Raw genomic sequence first — 10,740 nt, forward strand, 5'->3', positions numbered from 1 at the left:
ACTTGGAAACAAATGTATTTGTGCAAATTGTAGCCGATTGTTGTTTAACGGCATACCTCGAATCCTTTCATCCGGGATCCCTATGATATAAAGGGGTAAGTTTCTAAAGAAACTGTGGTGCTGCGTCGGTGGGAGAGTATAGCAGGTAATTTAGTGTTAATAACTGGGTTGAAAACGTAAATTAGCCACCGTAAAGGGTAAAAAAACTGACGTTTCGAGCGTTAGCCCTTCGTCAGAGCGATTAGAGGAATTTTGGGTTGTGTGTGGATTTATATGCAGAAAGTGGAGCTACGCCATTGGTGGGAATATGGTGACGAGGAAACAGGAATAAATTAGTTGAATGAAAAGCGCTCGTTGATTCCGTGGGGATTAAGGGTGCCGATTTGGAATATAAATGTTTGTTCTAGTGTCTTACGGCTTTCTGAACTGCCTAGATGTAAGGAAAGGCCGCAAACTGTCATATGCTGTTAAGAATGGTCAAAGTGTAGTTTTTTAGTGTTTTTTTCGTATCTGGCGTAGGACAGGTTCTTTTTGTAGAACACATGTCAAGACTGTAGAAGGATGTGTATAATAAGAGACTGACTGACTCATCCTAAATTGAATGTCGCCCGTGAGTGTAGTCAGAATGAAGAGAGACCCTGAGAACGAGCTTGATGCCCGACCGGCTTCCGACATAGTGCAAAGGACAGTTCAATGATGATTACATGATGTTATTTTAATCCTCTGAAGATTTTTTTTTTTTAGGTTAGAAGTAAATAACTATATCATCCTGGAAAGAGTAAGGGCTACAAGAGTTGTGCGCGTGGATTTTGACAGTGCTCTCTTCCCTTATAATGTCAGGTAAGTCCTAACATTTCACTAGGCCACAGAGATGCCGGAAAAGGTAAATAGCAGATCAACAGATCACTCATCAATCGACAGTGATTGTTCAATAGTCAGAAACAATCTGCCGGAAATACAGTTTACATTTAATTTTTTCTTATTCCTTCTTTTCCTCTTGGCGATGACCGTAAATTGCACCGTGCACATTGTTGCTTCACTTTTCACGTTGTTGATTGTTCAAAAACTTATTTGTACCACGGTAATTTAAAACATTGCTTCCTAAATGGAATTAGTAATATTATAGTTTACCTTGTACTAGATGCCAGTGGTAGAAAACCTCCTCCTTGGTGTTCAGCAGGCAATTTACGAGCAAAAGGCCAAAAATAAAAACAAAAAACAAAACAAAACTTATGAAAAAGACAAATCACATTCGATTGCTCGGTAGCCATACCGTTGACCACACTGTTGTCTTGGTGAGCCAAATCTTGAAAGCTTTAGTAGAACACAGCGACGTTTCAGAATGACGAGATTTTGAACTGTCTGTTAGGTCGAAATTTTACAGCAGGAAACTTGGTAGAACGCAAAGAGGAAGAATTTATCGAAGGAATTTGTACAACGGAAACTGTGACAAATCAACGAACAGGGATCTTTCTTTACGTACAACAGCAAGTATTTTTTTTACTTCAGCAAGTGATGTATGTAAAGAAATTATTGGACAACGTGAATAAGCTTCAATCAGGAATAGTTTTTATTTAAAGTTTGAATTATTGAATTCCGTATCCTATATCTGGTTATTTTTTACCAAATTGTGAAACCGTATCAAATTTGAGGCAAATTATTGTGCAAAAGTGAATCATTGTATGAAGTCCTGGTACTTTATGAGACCCATTTTTCTTGTCCACATATTGGGATCAAGTTCTAAATCAGGTGAATTTAACTTGGTGTTAAAATTTAAAGCAGCGGCTTTCATTGTTTTCTAAGAAATTTTTCTGATGCAGTTTTCAGTAGTTATGAGAGCATGTAGTAACCAATGATTTCAACAAGATGTGGTGAATTTAAAAACTTCCCACTGTTTTTGTAGTAAAGTACCACTTTACAAGATGAAATGTCACTTATTTCTTGTAATCGCACCACTGGGTTTTTACTATAGGAAACTGGTTAAAATCAGTTTACTCACTTTACTTTTATATTGAGGTTGGTGTAGAGGCTATTTGTCAAAATTTCAAATTGGAGACCTTTTAGTAAAAAATCAGAAATAGCAGTGGAAGAACTTCACCTGTGTTGGATTTTGAAAGCAATATAGTCATATAAAGAAGTTGGAAAATCATTTAAATGAAATGACTATTTCAATGGTTTTTTGTCAAGTACACAAGCAACCATATCAAAACAGCATCTCTCTTTCTCTGTAGCTGCAGGTGTTAGGAACAAAAGAGACAATAGAATAAAGTTGGTTCTAGAGTGAAAGCTCTGATTTCACTCTTATAGATCATTTACAATAGTCACTTTTCTCTGTCTTCTCTCCTCCTTTAAATTTGTTTGATAACATATCATACCTTTACAGAGTAAAGAAAATAGGAAACAGTTGCAACCTTGTGTGGGTTAAAAGAGGAGTTGTTAAAGGATGATATTATCTTCTTATCAATTGTTGTGTTTGTGCAGCCATGCTGTAATCAAAGTCAGTAATACTAAATAATAATACTAAGTAATGTCCATTCTCCATGAGATCTATTGTAACATTATTGTTAATATTTTGATCAGTGTGATTTATTTGAAAGACCCTAATTGAGGGATTTATCTTACAGGGTCTCATTGAAGGTTAAATTAGGTCTTACATGAGACTAAGCAACCTATTTTGATTGAATTTTTTTCAAATGAAAATTTTTTTTCAGTTTTATTAGTGTAACAGTTTTTTGTTTTTAAGCCCAGTCTTTTAACTGCTTTAAGTCATTTCTTGTATTTTTCTTGGCATGTTTTGTAACAGCACTTTTATGTTAATAAGGCAATTATTAGAAGTATCAATATTTTTATGATAATCATAGCTATGATCCATCAAGAATCAACTCTATCCAGCCATGAACATATTTAAAAAGTGAAATTTGATATCTGCATATTACTGGTGGGAAACAATTTGATAACATTGGTTCAGATTTGCATTTCTGTATAGAAGTTGTGCTCTTTATCACTTTGAGATTTAAAAGTATTTTTAAAATTCTTTAGAACTTTTAATCAGTTTAATGATTTTGTAGTTATGAACCCACCTGTTAAAAACTGTTTCAAAATTAAGTACATGGTTGTGTGTTTGTATTACTCATCTGTACTGTTTTTCTTTGTTGAATTTTGCTAAAAATATAATTGTCTCTTTTTCCCTTGATTAGTTGGAAAAATCAGATCATTAGTTTTGTTTGGTCCAAGTGGTTGTGGCAAGAGTACACTTAAGAAAAAGTTGATGAACGATTATCCTGCAAAGTTTGGCTTCTCCATATCACGTAAGAAATATGTGGTTTTGACTACAGTGGGCATCAAAATTTTGAAACATGGGCTGAAACATTTACGTATGTTACATTTTCAAGGATGTATTTAGAAATGAAATTCAAATTGAAATGCAGTTTGCTACAGAACTCCTTCATTCAATGTTTCAATTAAAGAACACAAAATGCAACATAATGCTAGAGGAGAGAAGTTGAAAGTAGGGGTATTTGGGTAACATTGATATGCTATTCCAGAATATTGTGATTTCAGTGGTAATGTAGTGTGACAGGTATTTGTGATTGGTTACTGTATGCAAATGAATGTGGCTTGCCATTGAAGTAGGCATTGGTAGGAGAGATGGCTCACCCTTTATTCATTATGGTAGGGAGACACATAGATCAAAAAAAAAAATTTTTAAAAATTGGTTTCTGAAAAAAGTAAGACAAGGAAAATCTCCCTGCAAGTGAGCATTTGTAATAGATTCCTTATATTACAGATACATTGAGTTTCCAAAAGAAGCATATGAGCTTCTGGTTTCTAGCTAGGTTTGTTTGTTTACTTTTTCTCTCTCCCTCTTGTTGTTAAATTTGTGATCTTGTATGATGCTATTTCTTCACTCTCTAGAATGGTTCAAAGGTAGTCTGTTTTTCTTTCTTTGATAGAAAATTATTTCTTGTGCCATTGTTTTTCAGACACTACAAGACATCCACGACCTGGGGAGATAGATGGAAAAGGTAACACATAGCAGGAATGGCTTGTTTCCTTTTTTTTATTTTTTTTTATTTTTATTTTTTCATTTTTTGGGGGGGGGGGAGGGGGGGTTGGGGGAGAAGAACATTTAGTCCAACTTTTGAATATCTTGTCTTTCAGGAAAGTAAAATACTTTTGTCCTCTAGTTTTTCCATGAGTATAATGTGATAAGTTTCACTGGCCAACCAATGCACACTGCAAAAAGAACATTTTCTTCATGAAGTATAAGTTTTAGTCTTGGTGACAGATTTAATCCTGTATTACCATTGCCCTTTACAGAATACAAACATGGGAAATCAGATGTGTTCTTATTAGCTATTACAAATCAAAGACCTTTGGTGAGCCCCAGTACATTTAAATGATGAAACTCTATAAAGGTTCCAAGGTTTAAAGTTTGATGGAACAAATGCAATCACCTTACATTATTGATGTACACAACAATGTTGATGTGGTTTTTTTGTTTTGTTTTGTTTTGTTTTTTTTTTAAAATTCTATTTATTTGAGATTATTACTGTGATAAGTACAACAGATCAGTTTTTTAACATGTTAGGGATAAACTAATTATTTTGATATTGTTTTAACATCATCCACTCTTTGACTAGGTAAGTTTTCTCTTTGCATTTAGATTACCACTTTACTGATTGCGATGTGATGCAGAAGAGTATTAATGCTGGTGAATTTATTGAGTCAGCAGTTTACAATCAAAATCTTTATGGAACTAGGTAATATAGTGGGCAGATTGTAACCTGCACTACAATGTGATTGTAATTTTCTCTTTTGTTTGGTGTTGGAGGAAATAAATGATTTGGATGCTTTTGAGCATAGCTTGTTGAAACTCATAAACTAGCTTGTGAACATATTGCTATAGAAGATCATCTCAGATGCAGATGTATTTCATAGAGCTTGCATTTTATTTTCTATGGGGTGAGTTGTAATGGGATACCAATATTTAAATTTTTTCTCCATTTCAGGGAGTCTTATTTCACAATGAAACAACATGTATTTTTCAATTGTAAATACAATTCCTTCAAAACTATCATGTATCAGTTGTGGGAAATTGCAGCAAATGCTGTTGGAAAGTGCTCAATACACATGAGTGTAGAGCAAAATACAGTTCAAAATGACTAAAATGAAATACGCATGATTCCCTGTAACTCTGAGTTTCATGCTTACGCACTCATAATTAAATCTGTCTGATGAGTGCGTAAGCATGAAACTCAGAGTTACAGGGAATCATGCATGTTTCATTTTAGTCATGTATCAGTTGTGTAGGATGACTTTGAGACTAACAACATATAAACTGCTCAGAATAGATTATCAACAGAAGGAACATGTTTCAATTGAAATAACTGGTAACTTTACCTCTAGATACATGTAAACTCAGTGCAGCTTATGTAAGTAGTTTTTCTTTTTAGTACCTGCCAGTTATCTTTCTTCTTTGTAAATTAATCTACTCTAACAGGAGAATATCATGTTCTCTTGACTCTAACTAATTTTAAAAAGAAGCAAACCCACACAGGCCATGGCATCTTAAGGCAAGGATGCCACACACCATAAATACTCAAATTTATTATTGCTATTTGTCTTGTTGAAGCAAAAAGGCAGTACAAGATGTTTTGGATGAAGGCAAAGTTTGCTTGCTGGACATAGATATGCAGGTATGACCAAAAGAAGAAATAAACCATTGTTATGTGACAGGGCAGGAGTTTAGAATGAGATAAGAAAAGCTTTGATGAGCAAGGGTCATATGACTTTCAATACTGCTTGTTCGAGTAAATATTCTTTGTATTCATGTAAATCCACCCTCCTTTTAGATATTCAAATTTCATAGAGCTTCTAGCCCTTCTCCTCCCTCTATCTCTAAGCACAAAGTAACGGTATTGTTGTTCTGTACAAAATCTTTTGTAGATTAAAGCCTTTATCCGCGTAGGTTTTTCACGCAAAGAAATGAGTGAATAAGCCTCTGGGGTGCATATCAGATCTTTCACGGTACCTCTTTTTGTATGCACGATAGTTAACTAGGCTTTTTTTTCTACCATCCTGGGAATAACCACCAGAAGCTCTCCTCTCGCCTCCTTTATCCCTAATTAAAGGGAAGTCTCTTAGCCCAGAGGCACAGGTGTTTTGACTTATTACTATGAAAAAGCCAATCACAATTTTATGTAGAAAGAACAGAATGTATATTTACCCTAAAAACCGATTGATGAACCAGAGGAAATTGGTGATTGGGATGGGGGGAGGGGGGGGGGGTAATCAGCCAAAATGTACTGGCACTTAATTAGAAATGGGCAATGCTTATCATTGCATAGGTTTCTTAATGTGTGGATAAGTGGATAATCTCTCCCGACTTGTCTTGTTGAGTCGCTTGGCACCAGGGTTGGCATTCAAACATAGGGCGTGTTAACAATATACTAAACATGAAGTTCAGATTGATCGTCAGCTTGCTTATTTTTTGTCTTTATATTTTCAGGGCGTGATTAGTTTGAAGAGAGCAGACATGGATTGTTATTATCTCTTTGTTAAGACACCTACATTAGAGGAACTGGTAACTTATCTTGAGTTTGTATTAAATGTTTAGTACTAATCCTGAAACAATTTTTCGTATGATGATGTCGTTAACAATACGAGAAGATTTATTATCGTTGTTGTTGTTGTTGATGTAGGAAAGACGCCTTCGTGCTCGAGGAACAGAGACAGAAGATTCGCTTTCAAGGAGACTAGCTACAGCGAGGAAGGAACTAGCTTATGGTAGGACTGAAAGAAACATGCATGTACTAACCCTTTGTTTTGTTTCGACCCCTGAACTAATGACCATCTTCCGATAACTAGTTCACTTGAGTTCAACTCGCCAAGTATATAAATTGCCAGTCAGTACCTTGATTTGAGTTTCGGGACAAGAAGCCTCCGTGTAGCTTTACCCTCTCCTCCAAGGAGAAACTGAAGCGGGGAAGGCACTGTTACACGTAGGCTACAAGGCAAGCTATTTACAAGGCAAAAAGATATCCCGCCTAAAGGGAACTGCCTCGAGGAAGCAATGTTACCTCTCAAACGTGAAACCACAGGTAGCCAAAGTTTGCACAATGGGCCTCGGTAAATAGGTCTCCGTTTCGTATATGGCGAAACATAAGATTTTGTATGGGAATGAACATCGAAAGGTCGCATCCTTAACCAAAATACGGTAAAAACCCTCACATAAGAACCTAAAATTTAAAAACCTGTTAATTGCTAAAAACAGTTTAGCACCTGTCTCATAAGAACCATCTAAGCAAAAATCTTAATGCAACTTCTTATTTTAAGAATGTAGAGTTCATTCAAGTTTGATACAGTACATTGCATGCGATACAAAAGTAACAGAACTAGCCCGGCAGAACACCGGTAGTGTTGTAAGACCACAATACTGTTCTATCAATACATCCATAGCAGTGCAACATATTTGACGGTGTGTACAAGTTAACCATGTAGAGCAGGGCACTCTAAAGCTGGTAGACAGCGCAGTATCACACCCGCACCCACCAATACAAGTTGTTTTCTTCAGACAAAAATTAAGAACGTGATTGAGAGTAAACACTATTTATAGAAAAACCTATGGAGGCTAACTTGAAAAAACCTGGGTTCATATATACGGGTTTTTACTGTACCTGAAATAAACTTGTTCAAAGACAAACTTACCACGCCCCTGTGTTTGTTCCTTTGCATCTTGTGAGATTTCAGGCTAATTTACAGCTGTTTAGGTCGTTTTTAGTTCTTCTGCTTTGCCCTTGCAATAAAGATCATATAGAGGGGCGATTAAGGTGAAAGAAGAATATAAAAAGTAGCTAAACGACTGTGAATCAGGCTAAAAAAAACTCACAGAATGCAAAGAGAAGTACCAAGAGGTTAATTTGTTGCTGAACAAAAGAGAAACCGCGAAGCGCATTTGTGATACCATGTTTTAATGATCAAGATGAGAATAGACAGTGGAATTTTTCTTTAAAATTCGATTTGTATAATCAGTCTCGAACAAACAAATATTTCAGGGAAATTGAAGTTAACGACATCAGGAATAGCCTCTCACTTGTACAAAATGCACAAAACCTTGATGCCACAATCTGAAGGGTACAAACGAGATATTATTTTTCGATAACTAAGACGGTAGCTTTTAAAACAAAACAAAACCGGAAAGAATGCAAACATTACTAACAGTTTTAAGAACCTTTTTAATGCTTTTACATGCATGTTTGCGTCTCATTAGTCACCAACATGATAATTTTCCTGAGTGATCATAGTGTAGAGCTGCACACTGAGCTGCACACTGGGCTTCAGAGTTCACGACCCTCAGAGGCAATAAGGCGTTAGTCAGCATACTGAGAAAATTTCCATCAGATAGACGATCTTGGCTGAGGTCCAAAACTAATTTCCGAACTTGAAAAGAACGTTTACCACAAAAAAGCAAGGAGAACATGTAGACAAACTTCTAATTCATCATCGAACTATTATCATGGAAAACTGCAAATTTCTTCCAGTTGCAAGACGGTGGCTGTCGACTAATAAATGGGAGTGAGATAATTTCCACAGTTTCTGTAACGTGATATCTTTATGGTTATTATGCGATTGTGGGACATATGTAAGATTGTTTACAGATATGACACATGTTTGGGTCCAGCTCAAACTACTGATTGCTCTTTATTTCCCATATTTCAGCTGAAGAGCCTGGCAATTTTGACAGTGTGATCATTAATGATGATCTCGAAAAAGCCTACGTCGATTTAAAGAATAGGATTCACAAGGTAAGAGACTTGCCTTAATGCTAAGCAAAGGAGCATCACTAAAACATGTCCCAGAACTTGAAGGAAGGCACTATACATGATTTCTAGTTTCCATCCATGTTTTGCGGACAGAAAAATCCATCAGCAAATTCGTCAGTATCAGTTTGCTTGGTATCTGTGATCAAAAGAAGTTGTCCATAGGCCACAAACCACAGCGGAAGACCTCAAACCCCAACACTTTAATGAGTACTCGTTTCCAAGTAAATCACAGATCTTCAAGAGAGATAAACAACGCTCTAAATGGGATACAAAATTTTTAGGCATTCGCATCGGAAAATTAGCGTGCACTTAGACATTTTATTTCGGTGAGAGTGCTTTTTAGGAGGGTCAAATAATTGGTATTTATTGTGCTCTTAAGTCCTATAATTTTGGTCCATAAATGTATTCTTTTTATTTTTCATTCAGGATGTTGTTTCCCTCTGGTAGCCTGTCTCGTACTGGATGGTAACAGCACAGAATTCAATTTCCAACTGTATTATGATTATTCATTTAAAATTTCGTCACAATAGTTGCATCGTATTAAAGCAGAGAGTTTTTCTTGGCTCTAAAAACTTAAAGAATTAGTGAAAGTGAAGAAGTCAGGGTCTTAATATACATAGCTAAATCATGTCGGAATATTTTTCCCGAAAGATCTAGAGTTAGGCTAGTAAGCTTGGCTTGTAGTTCTCTCTGAAAAACTTAACGTTATTGCCTCGTATCTTTGTTTCTTTATTTGCTGTATTTTTAAATAAAAAACTTTAAGTTTGTCGAATTTTTTTTGCCAATTGTTTTGCTTGTGATTTAGACAAGTTTATTATTGCTTCTAGAAAAATGCAAACTGTTCATCTCGTTAGTGAAAACCAATGTGCAGTCAACTCCCATATATTAAGGAGGTCTGCTGTCCACATAATTGCAACGTTCATATAATGTTAACTGATAGTAGCAAATATGATTATGACGATGTTGATGAAGAAGATGATAGGAATAATGATGAGGCAATGATATAATGACGATAATGGTAACATTAACAATAATAATATTACATGTAATAACAATAATAGCAACAATCACATGATCTCTCTCAGGGCTTCTTTGCGAGTCTTTTCAGCTCCGTTTTGTTCCTCTTGGCAGCTCATTTTATACACCTTAACTGTCAGCGTTGCTTTGATCAAACAGATATTTCGTGTAACAATACGATGCGTAACAGTCGTTTTATGCTAATTGTGGAAAGTTAAATCGCAAGCTAGTTAAAATTTATTGCTTGCACCTAATTAAACGAGTGATTAAATTACTAGTTATCATAGTCGATTAGGAAGTTCAATTTAAATTTCATGAAGTTTTTAGTATTTACGATACAAACTTGGCCCTTTTAAATGTGTGATTTACTTCTTATCTTCAGTAGCAGTGGTGGCAAAAGAATGATTATAAAGGTGTGGTTTCAGTCCGGTAGGTTAGGTCATTCCAATAATAATTCGTGGATGCGGTGTAGTTTTCCTAAGTCGCTATTCATTTTATAGACTTTAATCTCGTTAACAGTTACAATATGGAAACTGACCGCTCTCGAGGCTGAAGGTGACGCTCCAGGATATATAAAGTTAGTCGTGCAACGTATGTTCGGTTCAATTTTTTGTCATTCGGAATGATTTGAACGCTTGTGACTGTTGATTCGGACTCCTTCTTCATATCACAGTCATTCACATTTTGTTATTTTATGTAATGTGTATCAATTCTTACTAAGCTTATGGCTAAGTAAGTAATTTCTCCTCAGTCCTTAAATAAATCACCAAACGGTTATTCATTTCCCAAGGAAAATTGAAACATTACCATTCATAATCGTATGTCCATGAACTTTCGTTCCGAAGGCGGAAAACAACTAAACGTAAGGCCTTCAAGTCTACGAGACAACCATGTTTAT

The 10,740-nt window shown here is 35.6% G+C and overlaps 1 protein-coding gene across 1 annotated transcript; it reads left to right on the plus strand.

Moving 5' to 3' along the window:
* Positions 1-703: 703 nt before the first annotated feature.
* Positions 704-9,597, plus strand: LOC131773889 (guanylate kinase). Its single transcript, XM_059089859.2, has 9 exons — positions 704-840; positions 3,198-3,308; positions 3,984-4,025; positions 4,667-4,763; positions 5,636-5,699; positions 6,512-6,586; positions 6,705-6,789; positions 8,722-8,807; positions 9,252-9,597. The coding sequence occupies exons 1-9, from the start codon at positions 834-836 to the stop codon at positions 9,270-9,272; spliced, it is 588 nt and encodes a 195-aa protein (XP_058945842.2). The 5' UTR covers positions 704-833; the 3' UTR covers positions 9,273-9,597.
* The last annotated feature ends 1,143 nt before the right edge of the window (positions 9,598-10,740 follow it).

This window comes from Pocillopora verrucosa, chromosome 13 (assembly GCF_036669915.1).
Source record: "Pocillopora verrucosa isolate sample1 chromosome 13, ASM3666991v2, whole genome shotgun sequence".
In the NCBI taxonomy this organism is placed as follows: domain Eukaryota; kingdom Metazoa; phylum Cnidaria; class Anthozoa; order Scleractinia; family Pocilloporidae; genus Pocillopora; species Pocillopora verrucosa.